Raw genomic sequence first — 13,192 nt, 5'->3', positions numbered from 1 at the left:
CATTATTGCAGAGAAGGAAGCCATTTTGCAAATTGCATTAAAGCTGGCTCTCTGCAGAGGAACAAATCCATCCCACTCTCCTGCTCTATCTCTGGGGCACTGCACAAGTACTTGCCCGAGGTGCCCAATGTTTCAAATAACTGGTTCCATAATTCACATTTTCTGGGGAACCTGTGATGATACAGAGCTTTTAAGAAATATATTTATATCATGTTTCTTATAAGGGAATGTTTAAAATTCAGCTCTGCTTTTGCAGGGTGACAGTTTGTCTAGGAAAGCCTTTAAATTAGTAACAGAGAGAACAAGATAAGTACTCATTTCAGACATGGAGGGGACGATTCTCCCAGCCAGCTGAGCTGCTCTAATGCATTTGTGTTTACTTAGTTTCTCCCCAGGATTTCAGAGTAGAGTTTTGATTAGGTTGATTGACAGGGACAGAATCAAGTGGTTAATGGGAAGAGCTAAGCTCACAGAAAAGACCAGTTCCATTTTCATTTAAAAATACATGCAATTGCTGCCTGGACTGCATGAAGAAAGCAGTATCTCTCTGTTTCTCTCAACAAAGGAAGCTCCAGACCTGGTAAGTTAAGCTTAAGCAAGTAAGCCTGCGTTTTGCTGACTCATTTTAAAGAGTGGTCTGAGTTTATAAGAGAAATATTGCTTGATTGGAACTCACAGTGATAGGTTAGCAATTAAGATTTGTGTCTAGTCATGTTCAAAAAAAAAGCTAATTCATTTGTTATAATTAAACTGTTATTAAATGAAGTTCATTTTGAAAAAAGCTTTCTAGTTTGTCAGTAGAATTGCCTCTGGAGTGAAGCATCCTATCCTCACACTAATGCCAAAAATGTAACATTGTTGGAGTCTAGTCTGCCTTCATAATATACCTTGGGGTTTCTGATCAGGTACCTTAACAGAGAGCACACATAGCATACCATAAGGAAAGAACTTGCATTTATATTGTGTCTCAGGAAGTCCCAAAATGATGCACAGCCAATAGAATAAGTTAGAGTTGTACTTAACGTCACAGGGAAATACAGCAACCAATTTGCACATGACAAGTTCCCAGAAACAGCAATGAGATCATCCCTATCTGGGTGCTGTTGGTTGGGGGCTAAATATTGGCTACAATATAGGGAAGAAGTCTTCTCGTCTTCTTCAAATAGAGGCCAAGGAATATTTTACACCCAACTCACAGGACCTCAGTGTAATATCTCATCCAAGAGATGGCACTTCTGACAGCGCAGCACTCTCTTAGTATTGCAATGAAGTGTCTTTTTGGATTATGTTCTAGAGTTTTCGAAAGACTTCAGATCACAACTTTCTAATTCAAGCACCTCTCTCTAAGCTAAGGCTGTCAACTTGGAAAATTGAGAACAGATACTGGAAGCCAGCTTATCGAATTGGTGCTGTTTCAACTCCAAGTTAGGTCTCTGTAATTTAAATGCTACAAATGCAATGGGTTAAATGGTCTCCTTCAATGCTGCAGACTTTGATCGGTTAATGCTGGTAGTTAATAAAATAGGGCGGGATTTTACAGCCTCACTGGAGTGAGACTGGAAATTCCCGCCCGAGGTCAATGGAGATTTCCACTGTCGGACCCTCGCCCGCACCGATTCCGTGGCGGGCAAGGTGATCGAGTTCAAGCCAATGGCTGGAAAACCAAAGCTGTTCATGGATTCCAGACTCAACAACAGTAAGAGGTACCCAAGGAGACATGACTCTCTTTTCTGAGTTGGCACTCTTGATGTGAACAGTGTTTGATGGAAGGACTGCTCATCAATTAGGAACAGGAACAGAGATTGCCCCTGGGTGGCTGTGCCAGCACAAAAAGATCTCAGCAATTTTATGCTCAAATTTCATTCAGAGTAAATCATGTTTCTGCAAGCTTTTGCATTAGTTTAAAAGCAGCCTTGCCTACAAACATGGCTAGACAAAGGCAGAAAGATGGGGTGAGATTTTGCTGCCACGCTCGAGTGAGACCAGAAGTTCCTGCCCGAGATCAACAGATAGAACATTACAGCGCAGTTCAGGCCCTTCGGCCCTCGATGTTGCGCTGACCAGTGGAACTAATCTAAAGCCCCGCTAATCTACACTATTCCAATATCATCCATATGTTTATCCAATAACCACTTAAATGCTCTTAATGTTGACGAGTCCACTACTGCTGCAGGCAGGGCATTCCACGCCCTTACTACTCTCTGAGTAAAGAACCTACCTCTAACATCTGTCCTATATATCTCACCCCTCAATTTAAAGCTATGTCCCCTCGTGCTAGCCATCACCATCCGAGGAAAAAGGCTCTCACTATCCACCCTGTCTAATCCTCTGATCATCTTGTATGCCTCTATTAAATCACCTCTTAACCATCTTCTCTCTAACAAAAACAACCTCAAGCCCCTCAGCCTTTCCTCATTACGATTTTCCCACCATACCAGGCAACATCCTGGTAAATCTCCTCTGCACCCTTTCCAACACTTCCACATCTTTCCTATAATACGGCGACCAGATCTGTACGCAATACTCCAAATGCGGCCGCACCAGAGTTTTGTACAGTTGCAGCATGACCTCCTGGCTCCGAAACTCAATCCCTCTACCAATAAAAGCTAACACACCGTACGCCTTCTTAACAACCCTATCAACCTGGGTGCCAACTTTCAGGGATCTATGCACATGGACACCCAGATCCCTCTGTTCATCCACACTACCAAGTATCTTACCATTAGCCCAGTACTCTGTATTCCTGTTACTCCTTCCAAAGTGAATCACCTCACACTTTTCCGCATTAAACTCCATTTGCCACCTCTCAGCCCAGCTCTGCAGCTTATCTATGTCCCTCTGTAACCTGCCACTTCCCTCCGCACTGTCTACAACTCCACCGACTTTAGTGTCATCCGCAAATTTTCTAATCCATCCTTCCACGCCCTCGTCCAGGTCATTAATAAAAATGACAACAGCAGTGGCCCTAAAACAGATCCTTGCGGTACACCACTAGTAACTGAACTCCAGGATGAATATTTCCCATCAACCATCACCCTGTGTTTTCTTACAGCTAGCCAATTCCTGATCCAAACCACTAAATCAACCTCAATCCCATGTGTCCGTATTTTCTGCAAAAGCTTACCATGGGGAACCTTATCAAATGCCTTGCTGAAGTCCATATACACCACATCAACCGCTTTACCCTCATCCACCTCTTTGGTCACCTTCTCAAAGAACTCAATAAGGTTTGTGAGGCACGACCTACTCTTCACAAAACCAAGCTGACTATCCCTAATCAAATTATTCCTTTCCAGGTGATTATAAATCCTATCTCTTATAATCCTTTCTAATACTTTGCCCACAACAGAAGTAAGGCTCACCGGTCTATAATTACCAGGGTTGTCTCTACTCCCCTTCTTGAACAAGGGGACAACATTTGCTATCCTCCAGTCTTCTGGCGCTGTTCCTGTAGACAATAACGACACAAAGATCAAAGCCAAAGGCTCTGCAATCTCCTCTCTAGCCTCCCAGAGAATCCTAGGATAAATCCCATCCAGCCCAGGGGACTTATCTATTTTTACCCTTTCCAGAATTGCTAACATCTCCTCCTTATGAACATCAATCCCGTCCAGTCCAACAGCCTGCATCTCAGTACTCCCCTCGACAACACTGTCCCTCTCCAGTGTGAGTACTGACGAAAATTATTCATTTAGTGCCTCTCCTATCTCTTCAGACTCCACGCACAACTTCCCACTACTGTCCTTGACTGGCCCTAATCTTACCCTAGTCATTCTTTTACTCCTGACATACCTATAGAAAGCTTTAGGGTTTTCCTTGATCCGACCTGCCAAAGACTTCTCATGTCCCCTCCTGGCTCTTCTTAACTCTTTCTTTAGGTCTTTGCAGGCTAACTTGTAACTCTCAAGCGCCCTAACTGAGCCTTCACGTCTCATCTTAACATAAGTCTCCTTCTTCCTCTTCACAAGAGATTCAACCTCCTTAGTAAACCACGGTTCCCTCACACAACTGCTTCCTCCCTGCCTGACAGGTACATAATTATCAAGGACGCGTAGTAGCTGTTCCTTGAACAAGTTCCACATTAAAATTGTGCCCATCCCCTGCAGTTTCCTTCCCCAACCTATGCCAGCTAAATCTTGCCTAATTGCATCATAATTTCCTTTCCCCCAGCTATAACTCTTGCCCTTTGGTATATACCTATCCTTTTCCATTGCTAAGGTAAACGTAATCGAATTGTGGTCACTGTCACCAAAGTGCTCACCTACCTCCAAATCTAACACCTGGCCTGGTTCATTACCCAGTACCAAATCCAATGTGGCCTCGCCTCTTGTTGGTCTATCTACATACTGCGTCAGGAAGCCTTCCTGCACACATTGGCCAAAAACCAACCCCTCTAAAGTGCTCGAACTATAGCTTTTCCAATCAATATTTGTAAAGTTAAAGTCCCCCAGTACAACTACCCTGTTACTTTCGCTCCTATACAGAATCATCTTTGCAATCCTTTCCTCTACATCTCTGGAACTTTTCGGAGGTCCATAAAAAACTCCCAACAGGGTGACCTCTCCTTTCCTGTTTCTAACCTCAGCCCAAATTACCTCAGTAGACGAGTCCTCATCAAATGTCCTTTCTGCCACCGTAATACTGTCCTTGACTAACAATGCCACACCTCCCCCTCTTTTACCACCTTCCCTGCACTTACTGAAACATCTAAACCCTGGAACCTGCAACAACCATTCCAGTCCCTGCTCTATCCATGTCTCCGAGATGGCCACAACATCGAAATCCCAGGTACCAACCCATGCTGCAAGCTCACCCACCTTATTCCGGATGCTCCTGGCAAGTTAGCCAGTGTACACACTTCAAACCGCCTTCCTGCCTGCCAGTACACTCCTGCGACTCTGAAACCTCATCCATGACCTCACTACTCTCAACCTCCTGTACACCGGAGCTACAATTCAGGTACCCACCCCCCTGCTGAATTAGTTTAAACCCTCCCGAAGAGCATTAGCAAATTTCCCCCCCAAGATATTGGTACCCCTCTGGTTCAAGTGCAGACCATCCTGTTTGTAGAGGTCCCACCTACCCCAGAAAGAGCCCCAATTGTCCAGGTATCTGAAACCCTCCCTCCTGCACCATCCCTGTAACCACGTGTTCAACTGCTCTCTCTCCCTATTCCTCTCCTCACTATCACGTGGCACGGGTAACAAACCAGAGATAACAACTTTGTTTGTTCCAGCCCTAAGCTTCCACCCTAACTCCCTGAATTTCTGCCTTACATCCCCATCCCTTTTCCTACCTATGTCTTGAGTGCCTATGTGAACCACAACTTGGGGCTGGTCTCCCTCCCCCTTAAGGATTTCGAAAACACGATCCGAGACATCATGGACTCTGGCTCCTGGGAGGCAACACACCAACCGCGAGTCTCTCTCGTTCCCACAGAATCTCCTATCCGTCCCTTTAACTATGGAGTCCCCAATGACTAATCCTCTATTCCTCTCCCCCCTTCCCTTCCGAGCCACAAGGACAGACTCTGAGCCAGTGACCTGTACACCATGGCTTACCCTGGCTAAGTCCCCCCCGCCCCCCAACAGCATCCAACAGCGTACTATCCCCAATTTCTACTACATTTTTTGTTTCTCCCCCCACTTGGATGGCTCCCTGTACCCTGGTGCGGTGGTCAGTTTGCTCATCCTCCCTTTTGTTTTTGTTGTCGATCCCTTGCCTGCTCTGATTCCGGGGTGGGCAAGGCAGTAGATGTCCAGCGATGGGGTGGGATTCTCTGGTAACGCTCGCCCCAAAACCAGAGAATCCCGCCCAAGGTCAATGGACCTTTGCGTGGCCCGCCCCCCTCTGCCCGCTATGATTCCCGTGGCGGGCGGGACAGGAGAATTCCCCCCCATGGTGATAGGAGAAAACAAAGACATGGTACACTATGCTCCACCATCGTCATGGGCTGTGTCTCACTCAGTGGTAGCACTCACACACCATATATGAAATAGTCTTCTTGGCATCTTTGGCATGGTTATATTAGGCTGACAATCAAAATGAACCAAAGGCTCGCTGCCGTTGTTATCAGGGAGGGAACATTTTCTAGCAAACACAAGAACATGTCAGGCAACTTCTGATAAAGGAATAGGCTACTTACAGCTCTCCAACTGCATTATGCATGTTTGCACATCCATCGGGAAATTCTTTAGGTCCATTGGGCATGAAAGAATTAGAGTCAATCTGAAAGATTAGATCAGTAATGTTGGACAGCATTATTTCTTTGGCACAATGATTTCTCAAAATGAAATGATTTTGGCAAACAAATCAGTTTGAAATATTGAAATGTAAAAGATATAAATCTAATGAGCAATAGTGTAATATTACAATAGCACCGCCTACCGCATTTCACGACTTTCACACAATGTACTTTCTAGCCCATAGTTAGCTATCTATAAGAATTCATTGAGGCACAGAGAGCTGTTCCTGCACATTTAAATAATATAATGCAGCGTAACATAATTCATTTCCTAATGAATAATCTGGGTAAATGATACACAGCTAGAAAACATACAATGGTTATGCTTAATGTTTAGGATTTGGCTTCAATACATTGTGGTCAAATTGAGTTTGATTGCGGAGGCAGATTTTGTCGCAATTATGGATATTGATTAAGATTGTTAAAGAGATCAGAACATTACCTCAATGGAACACTTTGTGCACATATAACAGGAGAGTTCAGCACAGAAGTTGCCTTTCAGAAACCAAATAAATCCTTCACTTGAACTGTTTGTACTGTACTTCTTAGAGATCAAAACTATGGCACTAATGCTGAACTGAAGCCATGAAAAGATCTGACTGTCTTGACTTACAGGATGTGGAGATGCCAGCGTTGGACTGGGTTAAACACAGTAAGAGTTTTAACAATACCAGGTTAAAGTCCAACAGGTTTATTTGGTAGCAAATGCCATTAGCTTTCAGAGCACTGCTCCTTCGTCAGATGGAGTGGATATCTGCCACTATCCACTATATGCAGATATCCACTCCATCTGACGAAGGAGCAGCGCTCTGAAAGCTAATGGCATTTGCTACCAAATAAACCTGTTGGACTTTAACCTGGTGTTGTTAAAACTTGACTTACAGGCACAGTTTTACTGGTTCACTTGTCTGCAAAGACATCCAATAAATCCTATGCTTTTTAAGTGGCACCAGGTTTAAGGATATCCTTTTATAGAAGAGAATAGAGTCTCTGCTAGGTTGGGTTATTTTTTTCCCCGGTGTAGGCCTGGATGAATAGGAATGCCCTTAACAGAGAGGGAAGGCGATGGCCCAGTGGTATTATCACTAAATTATTAATCCAGGAATTCAGCGAATGTTCTGAGGACCTGCGTTTGAATCCCGCCACGGCAGATGGTGGAATTTAAATTCAATTAAAAAATATCTGGAATTAAGAACCTACTGATGACCATGAAAATATTGTCGATTGTCAGAAAAACCCACCTGGTTCATTAATGTCCTTTGGGGAAGGAAATCTGCCGTCCTTGCCTGGTCTATATGTGACTCCAGAGCCACAGTAATGTGGTTGACTCTTAACTGCCTTCTGAAATGACCTAGCCAAGGGCAACTAGGGATGGGCAATAAATGCTGGCCAGCCAGCGACTCCCATGTCCCATGAACGAATTAATAATATACAGATAGAATGGATTTAAAGTGGGCGGATGAGAGATAAGGAAGTATTTTTTCACTCAGTGTGGTTGGGGGCTGGAACCCATTGGCTGGGAATCTCCGATCTTGTCTGTGCCTGCATCGCTGCAGGTGAGGATGGAGAATTTGGCGTTCCAGCCAAAATTGCATTCACTTCCAGCGACACCAGAGAATCCCAGCTGCGGACAAGGTCGGAGGTTTATGGCGATTATCTGAGAGGGTGTTGGAGGCAGAAACTCTCATCACATTCCTCAGGCAATGTTGTGGGTTGACGAAAAAGGTAAAAAAGCTGGATCTGCGCACACTGCCACAGGCAAGGCAGGTGAGGCAAGTGGGTGGGATGCTTGGATTTTGGTACACTTCTTCTGCTGTTTGACCTCCACCTGGGCATGTCAGAGACTTTTGAGAAGATTGGCGCTTTTACGGCTGCTTCCTCTCCAGTTTGGGTGGTAAGAGATTTCCACAGATCTGCGGGGATGTTGCATATTTCAGGGTGGCTTTGAGGACATCTCTGAAATGTTTCCTCTGCCCTCCTGGTGACCACTTGCTGTGATGAAACTTGGAATGGAGAGCTTGTTTCGGGACTCTTGTGTCAGACACACAAACAATGCAAAACACCCACTGTTACTGATTACAAAATGCCTCAATAGTGTTTGACCTGAGAATCATAGAATAGAATCATAGAATTTCCACAGTTCAGAAGGAGGCCATTTGGCCCATCGAGCCTGCACCGACAACAATCCCACCCTATCCCTGTAACACCACACATTTACCCTGCTAATCCCCCCAAAACTAGGGTCAATTTAGCATGGCCAATCAACCTAACTAGCACATCTTTGGACTGTGGGAGGAAACCGGAGCACCCGGAGGAAACCCATGCAGGCACAAGGAAAATGTGCAGATTCCACATGGACAGTGACCTGAGGCTGGGATTGAACACAGGTCCCTGGTGCTGTGAGGTAGCAGTACTAACCACTGTGCCACCACAGAGGACACTGATATTGGGTGCCTATCCTGCCATTGAACTTTCAGGGTTTTACGGAGGCTGGTGATATTTCTCCAGGGATTTAAGATGCCTGCTGTGTGTTACCCATGTCTCTTACGCATACAGAAAGGCAGCTAACACTGCAGCCCTGTAGACCATGGGCTTGATGCTGGACATCAGGTCTTTATCATCGAGCACACTTTTCGAGTGTTGAGTTCTATCCTTGCTGCAAGGAGACTCCCAAGGGAAATGATCCAAGTTATCCAGTAGTTTGTCTTGGATCTGTATAGTCAGGGGCAGGGTTATGCAGTGGGAACAGGCTGGTAGAGGACCACTGTTTTCTGATGTTTAGCCTGAGGCCCAATATTTTATAGGCTTCTGTAAAAGGGAGTACAGAAACTCCTAGGATTTTGAAGACTATTATAACAAAGTAGACTAGTTTAGAATAGGGATCACACTGTGCCTTCTATATACCATAAGGAATCACTGGTGCCTCACACACATATATACATATCATGCGAAGGTATTGTCTGCATAGACACAGATATAATCATTGGTAGAGAGTTTTGAATAAGTATTGTAGATTTGAAATGTATTTTCAAATGTCTTGTAAGCTTTGGCCAAGATGCAGCTGCCCTAAAGCATAATGGGAAATGAGCAAAATTAGACAGGCCACATTCTTTGGAAACAATAAGATATAGAATATATTCGCTATTATCAGTAGGAGGCCCTGCAGCTGGAAGCTATCAAGGTTTTGAAATGAATGGAGATATTTAGCTTCCAGTTGCAGTGAATAGAAGTGTTCAGCTTTTACTGATAAGGAGTAGCTGGCAGACGGAGGGAAATGACTCCCTCTCCATTCCCATGGTTTGCAGGTGATGAGGGTAATCCTTGAACATAGGATTCCTATGTTCAAGGATTACCCTTGAAATCCTTGGGATTTGCGTAGGTAAGGTTTTGCGTAGGTAAGGTTGCTAGGCAATGGGGGAAAGAATTTCCAGGTCCAGTTGACCAATGAATTCTCAATTTTGCCAGAAAGGTAGAATGTCATTGGCCAAGGAAAATAATGCGTATTAATGTAATTGGATCATCCAGTGTGGGTGACAGGTTGGGTGGGAGAAACAAAACCTTCAAGAAGGTATATCTGTTTCACACATGTACTGTAACGTCAGAGAGAAGCTGGATTCTTCTGGCTGTCTCTCTTCCAATGTATGTTGGTCAATAAAAAATGTCTTTAACTGTATACTGTCTTTTGCGAGTCTTTGTATTAGCTGAGTTCAACTCAATACATTGCACCAGAGGGAAGCCCCCAGAAAAACCCCTTTATAGCTTCATGAATAGTTTGGAGCTTGGCTTTTGAGTGTGAGCATATGCAAGTGTTATCAATGTACTGCAGCTCGATGACAGATGTCGGGGTGATCTTGGTTCTAGAATGGAGATAGTGTAGGTTGAATAGATTCCCATTCATCCTGGAGAGTAGCTCCACTCTGGTGGAGAGCCTTATGAAGCTGGAATTGGAGTTGAAGCTGTTGTGGAGAGGAGGATGAAAAGAATGTTGGTGCGATAACACAGCCTTGTTTGAGTCTGTGGCAGATCTGTTGATAAGGTTCACGCTTGGCATGTCATGGCGCAAAAGGTGGAGGATGGTGACAAATTTCTACGGACAGCTAAATGTGATTAGGATGCTCCGCAATCCCTCCCATTTGATAACGACAAGGGATTTTGTGAGGCCAAAGAAGGGCATGAATAGAGGTTGCTCCTGCTTTCTGAACACTTCTTGGACTTGTCTTGCTTTGAAGATGATGCCCACATTGCCTCTTGATGGATTGAATTTGCATTCTGTCTCGGTTAGGAGCTCAGCAGGCATGGAGAGAAGGCGATTAATGAGCCTGAATATATGAACACGGAATCTGGGCTTTCAGCGACCTTGCACTGACCTTCTCTGTGACTGACGGACAGCAGCGATATTCTTCTCTCATTAGAGCAGTCGGTATTGTCTCCTTTTTTGAAGATGGTCATGATTGCAGTGTCTCAGAAATCTCTTGCCATGCTCTCCTACTTCCTGATGAGGCAGATGAGGTCATGTATCCTTGCCACGAGTACTTCTCTGTATTTTTAGACATTGCCAGCCACCCAGGCCGGAATTCTCCCATCCTGCCCATCACGGGAATTGTAACAAGTGGGGGCGGACCATGCAAAGGTACATTGACCTCGGGCGGGATGTTTTGGTCTTGGGGCAAGTGCGGCCAGAACGCCCCACCCTCTGTCTGTCCTGGGGACCTTATTGGTTCTTAGCTGTCGGATGCCCTTTTTAACTCATGTCGGGCTGGGATTGTGCTGAGGTGGTGGTGGGTAACACGCTGTGGAATGTGATCAAGGACACAGTGTTGAGAACTGAGTCTCAGTTGATGAGACCCTCACAGTGCTCCTTGCAACAAGTGCTGACTACCTCTGTGTCTGATCAGGGCCACTCTATTCTTTGCTCTCATTTGGGTAAGGTTTTGGGTCCGTGGGCTGTAAATGGTACTGAGGAATCCATGCATGTTGTAGCTATCAGGGAGTTGCTGTATTCCCACACATCATCGATTCTTAAGTTTGCAGGTTTATTGTTGTGCTTCGGGCCCTCAATTATCTGCAGACTTGCTTTCTTCCCTTGAATTTTGGCAATGCTTCCAGTTAAAGAGACCTTGTGTTTGTGATTGAGAAGCTGCTGCAACTCCAGGTCATTCCCATGAACTCCCGATGTTTCCTGGTGGAGAAATGAACAGTGTCTTTGCAGGTGCTGATTATAGTGGATGTAAGAGCAGACTAAGCACTGTGGATATTTTGTGGTTCCTATTTGTTGAGCTTCGCCAGGTTACACATGAGGCACTGTATGAAAACGCCTTTCTTCACAGAAGAAATGGGCGCTGCTGTTTTTGGACCAGGTTGACCAGAAGATAGTATCCGGATTTACACACACACGCGCGCACACACACACACATGCACACACATACACACACACACAGGTACCAGACAGCCTCTACCCCCAACCCAATGTCCTCTCCTTTCCATGGCCCCAGTATCCCTCCACCCTGTGGCCAGCCTCACATCAAATTTAAAAGGGACTTGGATGTCTACATGGAGATGTGGGTCTGGTAGAGGAAGATGGGCTTGGATTGGGCCGGGTGGTCACCATATTTAAATTTTTGATGAGTTCAATACCCCTAACATCAGTCAAAGCTATGTATGGGTGACACAGTGGTTAGCACTGCTGCTTCACAGCGCCAGGGACCTGGGTTCGATTCCCGGCTTGGGTCACTGTCTGTGTGAAGTCTGCACATTCTCCCTGGGTCTGCATGGGTTTGCTCCGGGTGCTCCGGCTTCCTCCCACAGTCCAAAAGATGTGCTGGTTAGGTGCATTGGCCATGGTAAATTCTCCCTCAGTGTACCTGAACAGGGGCCGGAGTATGGCGACTAAGGGGATTTCATAGTAACTTCATTGCAGTGTTAATGTAAGCCTACTTCTGACACTAATAAATGAACTTCGAAAGATCACAGAATTTCAAATGCAAGCTACATAGAGTGCAAATCTATAATGCAGGTTTTTAAAAACATTGGTTCTTTCCCTTAAACTGACTGTGGACCCAGACAGAATTAATCACCGTGATGAGTTTTCACAAACTGGGCCCATTTGCAGCCCCTCAAGAGATTCTTAGAGTTATTTTTTGCTGGCAAAAGGAGGCTAACATATTAAAATCTTCAAAAGATTCGAAAAGATTAAGGTTACTAAGAAAGTGACGACAGTACACCAAATGCAATTGCCAAATAATTCTTCATCACTTTTCTTCCAAATCATTTTCAGAGATTTAAAATCACTGGCTGGACACTCTTACTCAAAATGCTCATTTTCTTCTGACTAATGAATTTGCAGCTGCAGTGATGAAGCTGTGCTGAGTTACAACTCTTACATACATCAAATGAACATATTTTAGTGTCGAGAAATAACAGAATTACATTCTAAAACAGATTTTCAGTTTGTGATTACGTGAATAAATGTGAGCAGAAATTTGAAGTTCCTCGAACCAAGTTGGTAAAGTAGTGTAACTTTGAATGCAGTTCACGTCGGGATTGCCAACCGTGCCCCAACACAAGACTCGAACCTCCAGACACTAGGGAAGGAGGGAAAAGAGGTCAAGGTGTACCTCTTTTGGTATACCATCTATCTCATCCCATCCTGGAGGACTCTCGAAGCTTTGAAGGGGCAATGTGTACTTGATTTGATTTGATTTATTATTGTCACACGTATTAATATACAGTGAAAAGTATTGTTTCTTGCGTGCTATACAGACAAAGCATACCGTTCATAGAGTACATAGGGAAGAAGGAAACAAGAGAGTGCAGAATGTAATGTTACGGTCATAGCTAGGGTGTAGAGAAAGCTCAACTTAATACAAGGTCCACACAGACAGCGACCCGAGGCCGGAATTGATCCTGGGTTCCTGGAGCTGTGAGGCAGCAGTGCTAGCCACTGTGCCA

The 13,192-nt window shown here is 44.8% G+C and overlaps 1 protein-coding gene across 7 annotated transcripts in view; it reads right to left on the bottom strand.

Moving 5' to 3' along the window:
* The window catches only part of glra3 (glycine receptor, alpha 3), a 166,724-nt gene that overhangs the window by 92,317 nt on the left and 61,215 nt on the right, over positions 1–13,192 (bottom strand). For all 7 annotated transcript variants that reach the window (XM_078215466.1, XM_078215465.1, XM_078215468.1 and 4 more), the window contains exon 4: positions 6,146–6,228. In XM_078215466.1, the coding sequence (XP_078071592.1) occupies positions 6,146–6,228 (83 nt within the window). The remainder of the gene's footprint in view (positions 1–6,145; positions 6,229–13,192) is intronic.

The sequence above is a fragment of the Mustelus asterias genome, chromosome 6 (assembly GCF_964213995.1).
Source record: "Mustelus asterias chromosome 6, sMusAst1.hap1.1, whole genome shotgun sequence".
NCBI classification, from domain to species: domain Eukaryota; kingdom Metazoa; phylum Chordata; class Chondrichthyes; order Carcharhiniformes; family Triakidae; genus Mustelus; species Mustelus asterias.
The sequence above is the reverse complement of the archived record's forward strand: the minus strand, read 5'-3'. Positions and strand labels throughout refer to the sequence as shown.